The sequence below is a fragment of the Chiloscyllium punctatum genome, chromosome 11, assembly GCF_047496795.1.
Source record: "Chiloscyllium punctatum isolate Juve2018m chromosome 11, sChiPun1.3, whole genome shotgun sequence".
In the NCBI taxonomy this organism is placed as follows: domain Eukaryota; kingdom Metazoa; phylum Chordata; class Chondrichthyes; order Orectolobiformes; family Hemiscylliidae; genus Chiloscyllium; species Chiloscyllium punctatum.
The window spans coordinates 61,042,830-61,062,945 of NC_092749.1; the positions used below are offsets into that span (position 1 = coordinate 61,042,830).

At 40.9% G+C, this 20,116-nt stretch overlaps 1 protein-coding gene across 7 annotated transcripts in view; it reads right to left on the reverse strand.

Annotated features, from left to right (window-relative positions):
* asb3 (ankyrin repeat and SOCS box containing 3) overlaps positions 1-20,116 on the reverse strand; it is an 85,858-nt gene that overhangs the window by 2,903 nt on the left and 62,839 nt on the right. For 4 of the 7 annotated variants that reach the window (XM_072580897.1, XM_072580899.1, XM_072580895.1 and 1 more), the window contains 2 exons: positions 14,765-14,898; positions 7,891-8,371 (listed from right to left, as the gene is read on the reverse strand). In XM_072580897.1, the coding sequence (XP_072436998.1) occupies positions 8,160-8,371; positions 14,765-14,898 (346 nt within the window). In that variant the 3' untranslated portion in view covers positions 7,891-8,159. Of the gene's footprint in view, positions 1-7,890; positions 8,372-11,479; positions 11,519-14,764; positions 14,899-20,116 lie in introns of those variants that run through there. The other 3 variants (XM_072580896.1, XM_072580901.1, XM_072580900.1) reach the window with 3 other exon arrangements.

Genomic DNA, 20,116 nt, shown 5'->3' on the forward strand with positions numbered 1-20,116 from the left:
TCTTTTCCTTCATTCCCCATGTTTTCCCTTCCTTTTTTTAATTCCTTTCTTTCTCCCTAATAATTTCTTTTTTGGAAAGGGGGAAAAAAACTTGGAATAAGTTGTTCCTTTTTTTATAACTGGATTTTATAATGGGAGATTTTGGGGATGTTCTTTGTTGTCTCCCCTTTTTTGTGTTTGTTCTGTTTCCTCTTTTAGTCACAAGTAGGGGTGACATGAACCTAGGGATGGGATGGCACATCCTGAGTTTGTCTTTTTTCTGTTGATTTAAGGATCATCTCCTTGTTTTTTTTCTGGCCTAAGACTGGGGCACAGTCTGGGTTTGAAGGAGCTATGAAGTAGGGGATGGGTAGGGTGAGTGCCCCCAATGGGCAGGGGGAAGAGTCTTCCATTCAAACTTTTTTGGTTGGTTTTCTTTGTAGGTTTTTGGTAGTAATAGGTGCTTGTAGTTATGTTAGAGTAGTTTTTAGCATTCAGTAATTCTTCGACACTATGAGCCTTTATTTCCTTGTGCTTGGCCCTTTGTAAGCAGGGATCCCCCTCCCAGGGGTTCAAGGGTCTCTAAAAGGGGATATGGCTAAGTGTCTTATTAAATGGTGCACCTGGAATATCAAGGGAAGTCATTCGCCTGTTAAAAGGAAAAAAGTGCTTTCTAGCCTTAAGACAGAAAGGGTTGATATTGCTTTGTTGCAGGAAGCCCATCTTGATGATGGGGAACACCTGAAGTTACAACAGGGGGATTACCAGGTATTCTTTTCATTCTTTACTAGTAAAAGTAGGGGAGTGGCGGTACTTATCCAGAAAAATCTTCCATTCACATTGTTAGAGCAGGTGAAAGATGAGCAGGGACAGTTTGTAATACTTAAAGCTCTGAAACATACCTCCCCACATGGCATTTTAAATGTCTAATGTCCGCCGGCACATCCCCTCAAATGTTTGATTACTGCTTTCTCTAAGCCGAGTGCCTTTAGAACACAGCACATTATTATGGGGGGGGGGGGAATTAATCGTCTTTTGGATCTGACAGTGGACAGGATGCCTTGTGGGCCCCCAACTATTTCTTCGCAGGCCAAGCAGGTCGTTGACTTATGTGAGGAGTTGGGGCAGGTGGATGTTTAGAGATGTCTTCACTATACCTGCAGGGACTTCACCTTTTTTTCAAACCCACATAAATGTCACATGAGGATTGATCTCTTTCTGGCTCCCGCGGCCCTTCTGGATTTGATTATGGGTTGCAAAATTGGGAGTATAGCTATCTCTGATCACGCGGCAGTACATTTGGAAGTTAAGGCCAAGAGTGAGGGGCTAGGTTTGCGGCACTGGCGTTTGGACCCTTTTCTCCTTAAGGAATCCAAATTTGTGGAATACGTTTTGAAGGAGTTTCAGGAATTCTTGACTATCAATTCAGGCACGGCTAGTAGTCTGTCTATGCTATGGAAAACTGCTGAGGCCTTTGCTAGAGGATTAGCTATTTCCTATTCGGCTAGCTCGAAACGACAGGAGGAACAGCAACATCTACTTGAGACGCAGTTGACAGCCACCAAGACAGCACATTTTGCGCAGCGTTTGGTGACTAAGCTACAGCGGATCATAGCCATCCAGGCTGCCTTAAATTCAATACTGACACAAAATGCAAAGAAAGAACTTGCTTTTGCTAGACAAAGGCTGTTCGAGTATGGGGATATGCCAAGGAAGTATTTAGCATACCTGAATAGGAAAAAGCATGCTCCCCAATCCATTACTGCAATCAGAACAGTGCCGGGGTCCTTACATATGATGCTAAAAAGATTAATGAGGCTTTTCAGAGTTTTTTTACTCTGAATTGTATCGGTCTGAAGGTTGCGAGGACAGGAGGGATAAAATGCAGGCCTTTTCTTAGAACCTGGATCTCCCAGGGGTAACCATGGAACAGGCCTCTCTCTTTAATGTCCCCTTGACAGATCAGGAAATGTAGGAGGCAGCTAGGCAACTTCAGAGTGGGAAAGCGCCTGGCCCTGATGGTCTCCTATCGAGTTTTAAAAGGAGTTTATAGGGATTCTCTCAGGGCCAATGTTGGAGATGTACTGCCACTCCTATATGCATGAATGCCCACCACCATCTTTGAAAGCAGCTAATATTTCCTTAATTCTTAAGAAGGGGAAGGTTACCGAAGATTGTGCCTCATACAGGACCACCTCCCTATTAAATTCAGATTTCAAGATTATGTCTAAGATCCTGGCACTGAGATGGGAAAAGGTATTACCTAATATTGTTAAAGAGGACCAGACAGTCTTTATAAGGGGCCATAGGTCCTCTAATAATATTAGAAGGTTGCTGAATGTGGTCCAAGTTTGTCAGCAATGATAGATTCTGGGGTTGGCGATTTCCTTAAATGCAGAGAAAGCATTTGACCGGGTGGAATGGCCGCATCTTGGAGGTTTTATATCACCACCCTCTGGCCGCGGTCATCACCAATGGGGTGAAGTCTGGGAATTTTAGGATTGGTAGGGGTAAGTCCGCAAGACTGCCCCCTCTCACTGTTGGTGATAGAGCCGCTGGCAGAGGCCATTTGTCAGAACGTCCACATAACCGCTCTGGAAGTGGGATCGAGGGCACACAAGATTACACTGTATGCAGATGATGTCCTTCTGTTTTTAAATCGAACCTGATGACCTCTGTACCCCATTTGATAAAATGTGTCAATTCATTTGGGACTATTTCAGGATATAAGATTAACTTCGCAAAATCGGAGGCTATGCCTTTGGGGAATCTTAAGGATGTACCAGAAGTTGAAGGTGGCCCGAAGTTCCCTTTTAAGTGGTCAAGGGCAGGGTTCCGATACCTAGGAATTTTTATTACCCCCAAGTTTGATCTGTTAATTTGGACTAACTTTGCTCACTTGCTTGACAATATTAGGCGGGATCTTCAGAGATGGGAGTCTCTTCCAATTTCATGGCTGGGCAGAATATCTCTCATTAAGATGAACGTTCTTCCTCGCTTGCTTTAACCCATACATATGCTCCCTATAATGTTTCCCAGGTCAACGCTGCGGAAACTTATGGGATGGTTTGGTTCCTCTGTCTGGCATCGTGGGTGGCCCCTCATCAAACTTACTAAATAGCAGTTGCCTCAAGGAGGGGGAGGAATTGATTTCCCAGACATCAGGAGGTATCAGTTGAATTCCCTGTTGTCTTTTGTCTGTGATTGAACGATCCGAACTCAATATCGAGGCCTCCCAGGCAAGGTGCCCTCTTATTAACCTGTTGTTCATGGATAAAATGAGGACAGTTATGGACCACTCCCATTTTCATTAGTACAGTCAAAGCATGGAGGGCGATGCGCAGAGTGAGGGTTGCTTATCCAAGACTTCACCACTTATGCCTATAGTTGGCATGCCAAGGTTCCGACCAGGGATGATGGACTCAGAGTTCAAACTATGGGCAGCAAGAGGAGTTTCTAGTTTGGGAGACTTGTTTGAAGGGGAGGTTATCATGTCTTTTGAGCAACTGAGCCGCAAATACGGATTACCCAGCAGAGATCTTCTTCATTTTTCTTTCGGGTTAGGGATTTCATCCAGAAGACGATGACACTTCTCACTAAGCCCTATAAGCCCGATACAGAGAGGTTGTTGCTACGTTCCACAAGCACCCTTTCAGTTAGTGCCCTCTATCGCCTGCTGGGTGGCAGGCCCTGGCAGGATATTAACCGGTTATGTGAGGTGGGAGCAAGAGCTAAGAGTGGAGATCTCTTCTGAAACATGGGAGAACATATGGGAAAATGCTAGAAAATTCTCAATCTGTAATAGGACATGCGCTATGCAGTTAAAAGTTCTCCACAGGGTTCATCTGGCACCAGACCGTTTGGTGACGTTTAAAAAAGGGGCATCTTCAATGTGCACCAAATGTAAAATAAGTGTAGGTACTCTTAGCCATTGCTTGTGGACATGCCACAAACTCTGTTTATTGGAGCGCCGTGGCGGGAGAGATAGGGAGGATATTGAGGATTGAAGTCAAAGTAGACCCGATATCTCTCCTCTTAGGTCTACCGACTTACCATCTTTAGATGGGCATGAGAAGAAACGATTTAATATTCTTGCATACTGTGCACGGAAGAATATTCTGATGAATTGGGTGTCTGAGAAGCCGCCGGGCTTGCTGGGATGTCAGGAATTAATTATGGAGCACATTCCCTTGGACTTTTTTTTTTACAAACATGGTGCACCACACAACAGACCATTTTTATAAGACATAGCAGCCCTACTGCCATAGATTTATTAGCTATCTTAACTAGGGCATTTATTTAACCAGGATGTTTAGGTTTGTCAAGCCCAGGGCCCTGAAGGGGGTCTCCTGATTTAATACGGATGTATATTCAATGATCCCGTTCCTTTGTTTGGGAGCTTTGCACAGAGCATAACCTTTGTAATCTGTGCTTTATTTTTTGAGCTATTAGTTATTTACTTATTTACTGGTGTTGCTTTGCACAGTGTTAGGGTTTTGTATCATAGGGTAGGTTAGTAGATGGTAGACAGTAGTTGTATTGTAATTTGTGTTTTTTTTCTTATTATTATACTAATGTTTGTTATTGATTGTATTTTTCACTAATTTTATGTTCGTAAAGTTAAAAAAATTTGCTAATAAATATATTTACAAAAAAAAAACTAGTTAGGCCATAGCTAGTGTACTGCGTGCATTTCGGGAATCCACGTTATAGGAGGAATGTGATTGTACTGAAGAGGGTGACGAGGATGTTTTTCAGGATGTTGCACAGGCCGGAGAGAGTTAGATACAAAGCGAGATTGGGTAGATCGAGATTGTTTTCCTTGGAGCAGAGGAGATTGATTGAGATGAAGAACATTATGAGGGGTGTAGATAGGGCAGATAGGAAGGAACTTTTGCACACGGTGAAAAGCTCAAAGACCCTAAGGCCAAAGGAGATCGATTTAAGGAGCAAGAGGTTTTTTCCCTCCAACTCAGAGGGTGCTGGAAATCTAGAACTCACTGCTGATAAGGGTAGTAGAGGCAGAAATCCTTAGTTGTACAGTTGTGATGCCAAGGCATGTAAGGCTATGGGCCAAGTGTTGGAAAGTTGGAATAGAATAGTTTTTGACCAGTGTCGATTTGATAGAGCAAAGGGGCTTTCTCTTTGCTGTTGATCGGATCAATTTATATCAGCCAATCAAAGGTAAAACATAATTAAATCCAGAGATAAATAAGTTATCTTGTACTAACTTGTTTCACAAATGTACTTAATGTCTTGACAAGGAAAACACACCAGTCTGAATGTTCCTTTAAGCAGTTAAATAGCTTCTGTACTTAGACTAACTTCAAATATTTGCTTGGCTGTCATGCATAAAGCAATCTCATAAAACAATAAAGGTCACAAAAATGAAAAGGAAAGCTAGATTGTACAATGCTTTTGACCTTAGGCCTTCAAGACTAGACCTTTTCATTTTCTGGTGGCGGGGTCTGTTTGAAGGTGGCAGAAGTGAAGGATGATGCCATGTATATGGACGTTGGTGTGATAGAAGTGAGGACCAGGGGGTTCTGTTCTTGTTGCGTTCTGAGGGATAGGGTTTGAGGATGGAGGCGCAGAAAGTGGAGGAGATGGACTGGAGGGCATTGTCGACCAAATGGGAGGGGAAATTGCGATCTTGGAAGAGTAAGGCCATCTGGGATTTTCTAAGGTGGAATGGGTCATCTTGGGAACAGATGTGGCAAAGGTGGAGGAATTGGGAATAAGGGAAGGCATTTTTACAGTTCAGACCAGTTCAGCCAGGCGGATGAGGTTGTCAGTGGAAGGGTACTGGTTGGGATGGCGTGAGAGGAAGAAACGGAGGGCTTGGAGGCCTTCGTCATAGCAGATAGAAGTGTACAAGGACTGGATGTCCATGGTGAAGATAAGGCTTAGGGGTCCTGGGAAACAAATGTCTTGGAGGAGGTGAAGGGCATGAGTGGTGTCACAAACGTAGGTGGAGAGTTCCTGGACTAAGGGGAACAGGATGATGCCAAGGTACGCAGAGATAAATTCAGTCGGACAGGAACAGGCTGAGACAATGGGTCGACTGGAGAAGTCAGGTTTGAGAATCTTCAGAAGAAAGTAGAATCGGGCGGTGCGGGGTTGATGGATGATGAGGTTGGAGGCTGTAGATGTGAGATCCCCAGAGGTGATGAGGTTGTGGAAGATCTTGGAGACAATGGTTTGGTGATGGGAGGAGAGGCCATGGTCAAGGTGGCAGTAGGAGGACGTGCCTGCGAGTTGGCACCTGGCTTCAGTGCTGTAGAGGTTGTTATGCCAAACTACCATTGCACCCCCCTTGTCTACGAGTAGGTGCCTGCCTTCAACGGTGTAGAGGTTAGTGCACCAAATTTACCTGTATTGCCACCAATGCCATATACTGTATCCATTGCACTCGATGTGGTTTCTTCTGCATCAGGGAGACAGGATGCCAACTTGTGGATCATTTCTGAGAAAATCTCTGGGAAATCCACACCAACCAATCACACTGCCCCATGACTGAACATTTCAACTCTCCCTCATACTCCATCAAGGACATACAGGTCCTGGGTCTCCTCCATCACCAAACCCTTACCACCTGACGCCTGGAAGAAGAACGCCTCACACTGTGCCTTGGGACCCTGCAACCACATGGGATAAATGTGGATTTCACCAGTTTCCTCATTTCCCCTCACCCCACATTATCCCAGTCCCAAGACTCCAACTCGGCACCACTCTCTTGACCTGCCCATCACTTTTCCCAACTATCCGCTACAGCCTCTTCTCCAACCTATGACCTTCTCCCCCACCTTCATCCACCTATCGTATTCTCAGCTACATTCCACCAACCCCAACCCCCTCCCATTTATCTCTCAGACCCCGGGCCACAAGTCTCATTCCTGATGAAGGACTTATCCCCGAAACGTTGATTCTCCTGCTCCTCGGATGCTGCCTGACCTGCTGTGCTTTTCCAGCACCACATTCTCACATCCTCAAATACCTCCAATAAGTCAGTCAAACCTGATTTCCCTTTCCAATTAATCCGATTTGTAAAATATACTATGTGCATGCAGACTCCAACCCTTTAGTAAACATAAAAGAACGAAAAAACTACAGACACTGAAAATCAGAAACAAAAGCAGAAATTGCTGGAAAACTCAGCAGGTCTAGCAGCATCTGTGGAGAGAAAGCAAAGTTAAAGTTTTGGATCCAGTGACCCTTCCTCAGAACAGAAGAAAGGTTCTGAAGGAGGTTACTGGACCAAAAACTTTAACTCTAGTTTCTCTCCATAGATGCTGCCAGTTTGGCTGAGTTTTTTCAACAATTTCTGGTTTTGGTTCAGAGCCTTTAGTTGTCTTTTTACTACATTTGTAGCAATGGGAGGGAGAGGGAAACTAACAGGTCTTTCAAAAATCCAGCACACAGTCAGGGGAGGGCAAGCAACTTTGTGGAATACTATAGTATTCTATGTTTCTCTGAAAATTGACATGGAGTAGCTGAACTACCCCAACAGTAAAGACCCGGTTTCAATCCTAGCTTCTGCTGCTCTGCCTAGTTTCAATCAGAACAATAACAACGATATTACATCTGGCCTATGCACAAAAGAGAAAAATTAAATAAGGTTCTCATCTATCAGAATCCATTACCGCCGTTGAAATTGCACATATGTGGATATTAGTTGAGAACAGAATTGCACTTGACTGTAATAATCCCTAGTCGAACAGTCTGTCAAGATTCACTGTCAAGACTCGCAAATGAACAGCTGCCTCTTGGGTGAGCTACTGTAGAATGCTGGGAACTGTGTAAATAAACTAGAATGGAAGACATCAAAAGGGGAGAGCTAACCAGGAGGGACAGATTGAGTGAGAAACTCTCCCTTCATTTGATATTTGAAGTCAAAAGTACAACGCATAATGATTGTGAAGTATTGTTTACAGTTCACATTCCACAACATTTTACAGTGGCAGATGCTAAAATGAGATAGTTAGCAAAAAGTTTAATTCGAAACAAAACTGACCTGCTAAATTAAAATCTTATGGTGGCACAGGTGTACAGATACATCTAGACATGCACATTTTATGATGACTGACAATGTAAGCATCAAGACACAACAGCCACGCCTTACATATTTTTCAGTTTACCTTATACACATCAGATGTTTGCTATAATCAGTCTTCTGAATATTATATGTAATTATTTTCACTGTGGATTTCTTCTTGACTCTCTGAAATTTCTGGAATGCCATATAATTTCAATATTTCTTTATAAAGAAGAAAATCATGCAGACAGACAGGGAGTGGTAATTGACGAATAAATTTATCAGAACGCAGGAATTCACTTTTCAGAGTTGATCGAATTTTTAAACGACAGAGGTGCGTCAACGAAGGAATATCATCTAAATTGGAATAGAAAATTAAAACATCATGACAAATATATCAAATACAGATCAAAATTATAGTCTTTGGGTCAAGCTTTCTACTATGTCTCAGCTCCAGAAGAATTTAGTTGAAACTTAAGGCATGTACATTTTTTCTTAATGCTTGCATTATTACAGCAGCTTTCAGATATTCATGCATGATAACATTCAAAACTAATTTAGTTCATGACATTTCACTTTTTTCACTAATCCCTCTTCCTAATAATTCTGCAATGGCTATGGTTATTACCAAGTTCATTTTAATGCATTAAAAATGCTGAAAAGTAAAATGCTGAGAAAGTGGTTATTTCACTTTTGTGACAATAATAAATGTGAGTCACTCAGCTTGCCAAATTCATAGTTATCTCTAGATCCTGGATGTTTTGTAGATGTTTTTAAAATATACTTTCTATTGCTCCTATACTTTTAGCTGCTACCTGCTCGCTGGTTACACATTGAATTATGGTTACACTTATTGAATTATGTTGAGTTATGTTTCAATGCTTTACAGACCAAAGATCCAAACTTAATTTCAAGTGAAGAAAAACTGGACTTCTGTAAAAGGCCTCAGCATCTCTAGAGAGCAAAAGTGGAACAGGAACAAAAATAAAAGTCGATGATCTAACCCTAATCTGAACTCTCCTCAAACAATATTCCAGGAAATGTTTAAAAGTTAAAGATTGCGGTGCTACCAGTTTTTTTTTTGGATTTTGAGGAAGAATAAGCACTGGTCAGTTATAAGCAGCTGCCCTGAATCCAAAAAATATCAATTCATATAGGAGGAATCTAAGTAGGAGGTAATGCCTTCACAGACAGATGCAGATAAAATAAGTACCTAAAAACTGCTGGCAAATACAGTCTTAAAAGGATTATGAAGGCTACAACTCAAAGCCACAGAAAGCAGTGTTGGGACCATCAGTATTTTTCTTTTATTATTCTCATTTTTGATTTGGAACTGAGAATTGCAGTTGAGAATTGAACTTTGAATAGCAGCTTGTTCTTAAAAGAAGGAGACCACAAAAAACCTGGTGTTTGCTGCAGGGCACTGGCCTGCAAAGATGATGCAGGTTAAGTACTACACTGGGAGTACAATAGACAAACCAGCACCAAGATGTTATTTCGCTCAGGGACTGGAAGATTGTTGGATGTTGAACTGGTCGATCAAGAGAGGATAGATGCTGGACAACCAACACAAGTAATGTTAAAAAATGGAAAGAAAAACCAAAGAATGTACCGGCGTTGACCAGATTTTTGAAAGTAGTAAGCAGTGTGTTGCATTTGAAGCTGCTGAACCGAACTTCTTTGGTTTTACTCTCTCAAGTGATTCTCCAGTTATCAACTTGTTGGAAGTCCTGAGAAACTAACCCCAGTCTCTAAGAAATCAGGCAAGTATGTGGAAACTGTTTGCATTGATCAAATAACTTTCGAATTCAAGCAAGATGCAATCCTGTGCACCTGTAACATATCTCATCATATTTCATGAAGGATTGGTATTCATCATTGAAACAGTTATTGAACTGTCAACTTATGTTTCTTTTACTTTTTGTTAATTTATCCCCTAACTGCCTGTTGGTGTGAGTGGGGGAGTTTGGTGATCAAAGATGATTAGGGTTAGATCATAGATATTAATTAGATTGCTTTACAGTTCATCTGTGTTTTGCTAAAGTCACTTTATTAACAATAAATAGTTAATTTTGGTTTAAGTTTTAAACTGTGCCAAAGAATGGTTATTTGTAAAGCCTAGTTAGGAACTATTAAGTAATTTTGAGGATTATTGAATGTCTAAATTTCATTGTGTTATGAATCCAGGGTCTGATTTGGTCTGGCTTGCTATCCCTGTGTCATAATAACAGGTACTGTTTCTGAACAGAGCATCCACTACAACAAAACAAAATATACTTGCAGTGAAAACCTGACAGTCAGATGATAAAATTGAGATAGCGACTGATTTTATTTCTTTACACTTTCATGGGATGTAGGCATTGTTGGCCTGTATGGCATTTATTGCCCTTCCATAAGTGCTTTGAACTGAGTAAGTATTAAGTTAGCTCACTGAACTTGAAGGCTCGTTTTCAGAAGTTTCATCACCATACTAGGTAACATTATCAGTGAGAGTCTCTGGTGAAGTACTAGTGGTATGTCCCACCTATTATTGGTCTTGGTTTCTTAAGGTGGGTGATGGGATTTCCAGGTTTTTTTTAAAAAGGGAAGGTAGATAGAATCTAAATCGATGTGTTTGATGGAGTTCTGGTTAGAATGCCATGCCTCTAAGAATTCTCGTGTGTGTCTTTGTTGCGCCTGAATTGCTAGGTCAGTGTGCAGACCAGACCAGGTAAGGTTGCCAGATTTCATTCCCTAAAGGACATCAGTGAATCAGATAGGTTTCTACAAAAAAAATCACAATTACTGATACTAGCTTTAATTCCATATTTTATTAATTGCATTTAAATTTAAAGCCCACCAGCTCCCATAATGGGATTTAACCCCATGTCATCTTAATAGGAGATTCTGCTTCTGAAGTATTAGTCTAGCCTAATGACACTGCAACTACACCACCATTTTCCCAAGTAGATAGATCATACACAGAATTCGACAAGACTATATGAAATGGGAGTAGTAGTTGATCATTTGGCCCCTCAAGCTTCCTCTGCCATTCAATAAGACATGATGATCTGCCTAGACTTCAACTCCTCTATCATGTCAGCTTCTCAGAGCTGTTAACATGCTGATATTTTAAAAATCTACCTCCTCTTTGAATACTTCAGTGATCTCGTCCCACAATTTTCTGAGATAGAAAATTCAAGATATTCACTACCCTCTGAGAGACAAAGCGTCTCTGCATTTCAATTTAAAATGAGCTTCCCCTTATTCTGTAACTTAGACCTAGTTAAAATTGTCCAATTAGTGAAAACATTAGCAAAATTAGTTAATACTGCAGCCAATACGATATTCAGGACAAAATTCTTCACCCAGACAGTGGGTGAAGTAATAACTAACTAATAGTATACAGACAATCATGGAGAAGCTTCAGTTTCAAGGTACATAGATTTTCTGTTGTGTGAAGTAAGGAATTGAAGAACATGTTGATTGGGTGAGTAGAAGCGTGAGAGGAAGCTCAAGTGGAGTCTAAATAGAAACAACAATCCTTTAGGTTCAGTGGCCTGTTTTTGTTTGCTGTCATTTCATTTCAGTTACAAATGATGCAGAATTCAATAGTTTGTATTCAATAAAAATCTGGAATTATAAGTCTAATGATGACCATCAAACCATTGTCGATTATTGGAAAAACCTATGTGGTTCCCTAATGTCCTTTAGAGAAGGAGGATATGAGAGTTCTGAGGCATTATGCTCCTGTTAATGTGAAATGCAAGGCTGATAGGTATAGGGAATGCTGAATGACCAGGGAAATTGAGGCTCAGTTCATGAAAAAGGAGATATATGTCAGGTATAAACAGCTGAAATTCAGTGAATCCCTCGAATAATAAACCTTATAGAGGTTTATAAAATCATGAGGGGCTTGGATAGGATAAATAGACAAAGTCTTTTCCCTGGGATTGGGGAGTCCAGAACTAGAGAGCATAGGCTTAGGGTGAGAGGGGAAAGATATAAAAGAGACCTAAGGGGCAACCGTTTCACATACATGTATGGAATGAGCTGCCAGAGGATGTGGTGGAAGCTAGTACAATTGCAACATTTAAAGGCATTTGGATGGGTATATGAATAGGAAAGATTTGGAGGGATATGGGCTGGGTGCTGTCAGGTGGGACTAGATTGGGTTGGGATATCTGGTCGGCATGGACGGGTTGGACCGAAAGGTCTGTTTCCATGCTGCACATCTCTATGACTCTATAACTTTTCCATGAACATTTCTCCTCTCCATAGCTTCACGGGTAGACTTTGATCTCTATGACTCTATGATGAGGGCAGTAGAAGTATACTAACAAGGGAAATCAGATGGAGAAAGTGAGATCTGCAGATACTGGAGATCAGAGTCGAAAGCGTGTTGCTGGAAAAGCACAGCAGGTCAGGCAGCATCCGAGGATGAGGAGAATCGATGTTTCGGGCCGGAGCCCTTCAGGGAAATCAGATGGGCAACCTAGATTGCTGTTAAGTCTTTCCTCTTTTAGAATGGGATGCAGGTTTCAGTTCATTAATATGCAAATTCCAGAACTACTTATTAATTCCTTTTTTGGAAATGGAACCAGTCTGACTCAAGATTAGGATCCAGACAGAATCAAACCTCATACCTTTAAGGCATTGTCTGAGCTAAGAGGTCATCTTTTTTTAATCAAACCTTAAGTTATCTCGAGAATGTAACTTGAAAGTAGTTCTGGGATTTACATATTAATGAATTGAAACCTGCAACCCATTCTAAAAGATGAAAGACTTAATAGCAATCTAGGATTTTTCTATATATTGTATCAGTTCCATGCATGACACTGTAATCTTTTGCTATAAATTGTGTCTTATGAATCTGCTCCATAGCTACCTGATGAAGGAGCAGCCTTCCGAAAGCTAGTGCTTCTAAATAAACCTGTTGGACTATAACCTGGTGTTGTGTGATTTTTAACTCTATAGGAATATAAGCTGCACAGAGAATCAAACTGTGGAAAAACAAACTGTTAGTGAGATAGAAATCTCTGTTTCGTTGGGAACTTCACTAATTAAACTAGGACTGAGATATAAGACATTGAGTGCAGATTACACAGGCCTCCCTTTTTCCTTTTAACAAAGAAACAAACAATATTTGCCTTAGTGAAGTCACAATACCAAACTTAATGAAGAGGATGGACCCAATGATAAATGGCAACATCCAGAGCCAGTCAGGAGATAGTGGGAGGTGACTTCAGTCAATGTCCATCACCTTTAAGTCAGTTTAACTTGGGCCAATGAGAATGTAACTATATAATTGGGTATGGCTTGGAAAGAATAAGTAAGTTTCCGTGATCAAGACGCATCTCATGAGAAAATTTAATGTCATCCCACTGGTAATTACAAAATATATAATAGTCATTTGAGATGTGAACAAATGGGTGGAGATGGTGGTAAGTAAATGCATTATCTGTGTTTGGAAGCTTGTAACCAATTTAAAAAAATTATATATATATATATTAAAAAAACCTTTACTCTTGCAATAAAACTTGAGTTATATGCCATTTCCCATGTGTAAATCTGCCATTCATGAGTCTCATATGGTCTAAGAAATAAAAGGTTAACTCACCCTTTCAAAGAGGACACCAACAGCATCACACACATGAACATGTTGCAAATAACAATCATTCTCTCACAGTCAAACAGGACCAGGGTTCCTTCCTCACCAAACCGGACTACAGCAGTGTACTAATGAGACTGTTCTACATCTTTTTCCCCAGAGCATTATTTCAGTACTCTGGTCTTTACAATTGTCCAGTAATTACTTCAGTAACCTTCACTTTCCAACTGCACAACATTAAGCAATGCATCTTATCCTCTCACACTCCTCCCTCATCCCTGCTTTGGTCACCATCCATTCATCTATTGCTCCCATTCACCTCATTTAATGCTCTTTCCATATCAAGCAGAAGTACAGCACTAAGCGTCCCATACTTAGCAATTTAGCCTGGCTCACACACCGTCCTTCCTGAACAATCTTTTTGATATCTGCCCCTATCCATCCACATACAAAATTTTTGTCACTGCCCACTTGCCCAGCAAAGTGTCAGTGGATCAAAGGCTTGTTTCTCCCATCCAATGCTCACTGAGCAGAAAAATCAGCACTGGCGCAGTAATGTCCAAATGCCTCAGAAATATTCTATTCCCTGTCACTAATCATTCAAATGCTTCCATCCATTTGCCCCCTCCTGTTCTCCTGCTCTTCCCTCCCTCTTCCCAAGATTGTTATTTCTCAAAAGAGGAAGATGTTTAAAACTTCTGTTTTATTTTCTAATATATAATGCCAACACGAATTATTTCAGTTATAATTCACATTAAATTATAGCTGAAGAGCACAAGAAAGTGAACCAAGAAACAGGTAACATTTAAGAATATCAGAATGATTATAATTGTGCAACTAAAATTACTGGAATACAACAGTGATTTACATAGATAAAAAGTTTGAAAGGATTATGTGCCACAAAGACAGAAATCTCAGGGTAAATATGAAGCAAAACATATGTTTAAAACTATGAAGGAGGAATAAAACAGGGGAAAATCAGACAAAAAAAATCAATCAGCATAGGCAGAGAGAGAGCAGTAACAGAAGTTAAATAAACAGGTTTCAAACAGAAGCTATTTCAAAAAGATTGCTCTAAATTTAGTGATCTCAGTAAGAGTAAGAGTCACATCAACTCAACAGGTACTTCACTTTAATTCGCACTTTGAAAGCTTGCATACCAAAATATTTCTGATGAATCCAAGTGGAGTTTGCTCTACGACAGAAAAGAATCTGCTCCACAAATGAAGGAAGCCTCTTCCAGTTTGTAAATTCAAGTGTAAAGTTAAGCATGTTATCACTGGCAGTATTTAACCTGTAGAACAAACACAAATGATATATCACTAAAATGTAAAGTTTTAATTACTTAAGATTTAAACATAAATCTTCTCATTGCATTCATTTCTTTTATATTGAACAAGCCAGCAATCCATAGCATTTAAGGAACAGGCAATTCCAGGAGTTGCTAGGTGTCAACATTCAATTCTACCTAGCAAGTGAAGATGGCTCATTGACAGGTTGTCAATTGGTCAATTAGGTTAGTTTAGGAATCATTGAAGAGTGGTTCAATACATTACTGGACAGGAATCGAAGGTCAGCGAGTTATGACAGCAACTAAAAGGAGACTCCATATTTGTTATCTTAGCCCTCAATTTTAAGCATAATTTAATTCTAACTTTTCTGCTAATGCTGTTAACCGGACTTTGGTCAGTGTTTGTTAATAACTCGGGAACAGGTCTTCATTCTCTAGAAAAGTTGTAGCAACTAACAAAGTCATTTTGGTTTTCAACGTGTACAGTAAAATTCACCTTGAAAATCTTAATCAGGTTTAACCTCAGCAACTTCCAGCATTCTTACTTCTACATGGATTACTAACCCTGTAAGAGCTCTCAAGTTACATTATGAAACAATCCAGACAATGAACTTTACATTTGATCCCAGCTAAGATTGCCAAATTATATTATGAACTCAAACTAAAAGGAAATTTCTGGCGAAACTCAGCAGAATCTGGCAGCAACCGTGGGAAGAAAGCAGAGTTAAAATTTCCAGTCTGATAATTCTTCATCAGAACTGGTTTGGGACCAAGCATCTTTATCTCTACAGTGGAAGAAAGACAAGAAGCAGGAGAATAAAGCCAAATGGTTCTGCAATTTTGAATAATCAGTAGTACAGTAAAAGTAAAACAGTCTACAATGCAAGTATACCTAATTCTAACACCCAGAATTGATCATGGGTAATTATCCAATCATCAAGCACCCTACAGCACCGATCAGATAGCAAATGTGATCAAGCCAGATCCCACAGATTTCTCAGTAATTCCCTCCAGATGTTCTCAAAAGTTATTCCATCACAAACTGCAGCAAAGACTGCTGTTCTGGTTGATCACTCCTTTCCTGGGTCAACAGTGCCCTGCATTCCAAAAACTGAACTCCAGAACCAGAAGTAGATAAATTAGCCTCTTGAACCTGATTGGAGATGCTAGTGCTGGACTGGGGTGTACAAAGTTAAAAATCACACAACACCAGGTTATAGTCCAACAGGTTTAATTGGAAGCACACTAGCTTTCGGAGTGACACTCCTTCATCAGGTGATTGTGAATCACCTGATGAAGGAATGTCGCTCCGAAAGCTAGTGTGCTTCCAATTAAACCTGTTGGACTATAACTTGGTGTTGTGTGATTTTTAACCTCTTGAACCTATTCTACTATTCCATAAGACCAACAATTGGTTTGTGTTTTGAATTCCACATTCTTTGAAATTTGCGTCACAGGGAGACAGGGTGATTAAGAAGGCAGAATGTCCTCAACCGTAGTGAGTCTATCTGCAGCTCCAGCACTCCATTTGATGAATCAGGAACTGCGGCTGAACACACTTCCATCCTTCGTGTGGAAGGACCAGACAGGGTGGAAATTTTAAAGTGCACCCAGGACAGCTTTTTGTGCCAGTACACCGTCCTACTAGAGATGGGGTAGCACCAAACCTAATCCTCAGGAATGAAGCTGGTCAAATAGTTGAATTTTCAACAGGTGAGCATTTTGCGAATAGTAACCATAGGTTCCAAAATCATAATAGAAAGGGATAAGGCTGATGCAGAGGTTTAGTGTCTAAGTTGGGGGAAGCATGATTTCAACATCATAAGACAGGATCTGGCAAATGTAGACTGGGAGCAGCTGTCTGCAAGTAAGTCTACATTTGGAAAGTGGGAGTCTTTTAAAAATAGTACAGTGAAAATTCAGATCTAGCCTGGCCCTCTAATAGTTAAGGGCAAGGACAATATTGTTGAAAGAACCCTGGATGCCAGGGATAGAGAGTTTGCTAGAGAAACAGAAGGAAGCACATGTCAGATAAAGTGCATTAAAACAAAAGAGGCCCTTCACAAGTACAGAGAGTGCAGGAGGTTGTTTAAAAAGGGCAGAAGTCACACAACACTAGATTATGTCCAACAGATTTATTTGAAATCATAGCCTCTGAGCACTACTCCTTCATCAGGTGAAGTGAAGAAAAGCTATAGCACAGAATTTAAAGGCAGAGAGATCAAAAGATTATTAAATGGTGTGAGTGGCGTGTCGAGAGGCTGAATAATAAGTCTCTGCAGGCGATCTTAAGTGTCAGACAGTGTGAGTAGATTGTCAACAGCTGATTAGTATGTGAAGGAATGGCCTATAATCTGATTATAGGAGGTATAGGGATAATTACAAAAAAAAAAATAAGGTGCTGCTGGAGACAAACCAAACGGCTGAAATAACATGATAGATAAAATAGTCACATGTCAAGGGTCTAACCAAAGTAAGAAGTAACCCACAACTGTACAAACTAATTAAGGTAGAGCAATCATAATAAGTTATCGTGGTGATGGTGTCAAAACAGGACAGTGAGGAAGATTTTACAAATACACAATGGAGTCAAGTTAGGTAAAGGAGCAGTACAGAGAGATCTGGGTGTTCTTGTACACCAGTCAATGAAGGCAAGTATGCAGGTACAGCAGGTGGTGAAGAAAGCGAATATCATGCTGGCCTTCATAACAAGAGGGATTGAGTATAGAAGCAAAGAATATCTTCTGCAGCTGTACAGGGCCCTGGTGAGACCGCACCTGGAATATTGTGTGCAGTTCTAGTCTCCAAATTTGAGGAAAGACATTCTGGCTATTGAGCGAGTGCAGCGTAGGTTCACGAGGTCAATTCCTAAAATGGCGGGACTATCTTATGTTGAAAGATTGGAGCGACTGGGCTTGTATACCCTTGAGTTTAGAAGACTGAGAGGGGATCTGATTGAGATGTAAAAGATTATTAAAGGATTAGAGACTCTGGAGGCAGGAAACATGTTTCCGCTGATGGGTGAGTCCCGAACCAGAGTTTAAAAATAAGGGGTAGGCCATTTAGGACAGAGATGAGGAGAAACTTCTTCACCCAGAGAGTGGTGGGTGTGGGGAATGCTCTGCCCCAGAAGGCAGTGGAGGCCCAGTCTCTGGATTCGTTTAAGAAAGAGTTGGATAGAGCTCTCAAGGATAGTGGAATCAAGGATTATGGAGATAAGGCAGGAACAGGATACTGATTGAGGATAATCAGACATGATCATAATGAATGGTGGTGCAGGCTCGAAGGGCAGAATGGCCTACTCCTGCACCTATTGTCTACAACAGTATTGTGGAGTTACATGTAGCGCAACATGAACCCAAGGTCATGGTTGAGACAGTCTTCATGGGTACAGAACTTGGCTATCAGTTTCTATTAGGCAATTCTGCTCTGTTGAATATTGTGACAACCACCTTGGAGGATACATACCTGAAGATTGGAGGCTGAATGTTCTTGACCACTGAAATGTTCCCTGATTGAGAGGGAATATTACTGTCTGGTGACTGTTGCAGTGTCCATTTATCTGTTGTCGTGGCATCCGCATAGTCTCACCATATACCATGCCTCAGGGCATGCTTCCCTGCAGTGTATGTATTAGACAACATTGGCCGAGTCACATGAGTACCTGCCGTGTTCATGGCGGGTTGTGTTCCCACGTGTGATGGTAGTATCCACGTCAATGATCTGACATGTCTTGCAGAGGTTGCCATGACAGAATTGTGTGGCGTTGTAGTTGATGTTTACATGAAGGGCTGGTTAAAGCAACTTTTGAGAAACACAACAATGTAGAATCGCCAAGCAGAAACTAATAGCAGAGTTCCATATCCATGATGACAGCCTCAAGCGGAATCTTGGGTTCATGTTGAGCTATATGTAACCCCACCACATTATTCGATAACCATAAAAGCTTCCTTACTGTCCTGTTTTGACACCAGCACCTTGATAACTTAACCTAATTAGTTGATACAGTTTTGGATTGCTTGTTACTTTGGTTAGACCCTTGGCTCATGACTCACACCATCATGTTATTCCAGCCATTTAGCTGGTCTCCAACACCAGCTTATTTCTAATTTTTTGTACTTATCTCTCTGCCTCAATTAATCGGATTATAGATCAACCTTTCATTTACTATTCAGTTGTTGACACTTTACTCATACCTTTGACACTTTTGCTCATCTGCAGAGACTTACTATTTAGCATATCAACACTCCACTCAAACCATTTGTATGATCTTTTGATCTCTATTCTGGATTAGTGGTGCTGGAAGAGCACAGCAGTTCAGGCAGCATCCAAGTAGCTTCGAAATCGACGTTTTGGGCAAAAGCCCTTCATCAGGAACGTCAATTTCGAAGCTACTTGGATGCTGCCTGAACTGCTGTGCTCTTCCAGCACCACTAATCCAGAATCTGGTTTCCAGCATCTGCAGTCATTGTTTTTACCTTTTGACCTCTATGCCCATTGATCTCTCTGCCCATAAATTCTGTGCCTGTGTGCTTTTCTTCACTTCACCTGACGAAGAGGCAGCGCTTTGAAAGCTTGTGATTTCAAATAAACCTGTTGGACTATAACCTGGTGCCGTGTGACCTCTGACCTTGACCACTCCAGTCCAACACCAGCACCTCCACATCATGGCTTAAAAAGGTGATTAGAAGGGCAAGGAAAGGCCCCTGGAGGATAGCTAATATGGCTAGTTGATAGCTAAGAAGGGCAGTAGGGATAGGCGAGGTAATTACAGACTAGTTAGTTCTTCATCAGTGGTAGGGAAATTATTGAAAAATATTCTGAAATACAGGATTAATCAATACTTTGAAAAGGCAGAGATTGCTCAGGGATATCCAGTATGGATTTGTTACAGGGAGTCTGTCTCATGAATGTGGTTGAGTTTTTTTTAAAAAGGGTGACAAAATATATGTTGATAAGGCTACTGCAGTTGATGTGATTTACATGGACTTCAATAGGCCTTTGACAAGTTCCCACCTGGAAGGCTGGTTCAGAATTTATGAACCCATAGAATTCAAGGTAAGTTAACAAACTGGATCCAAAACTGGCTTACAAATTGGAGGCAAAGATGGTGGAGTGCTGTTTTTGTAATTGGAAACCTGTGACCTGTCCTTTACCAGAGGGTTTGGTGTTGGGACCCTTGCTTTTTGTTATTAACAATAAGACATAGAAGCTGAAATTA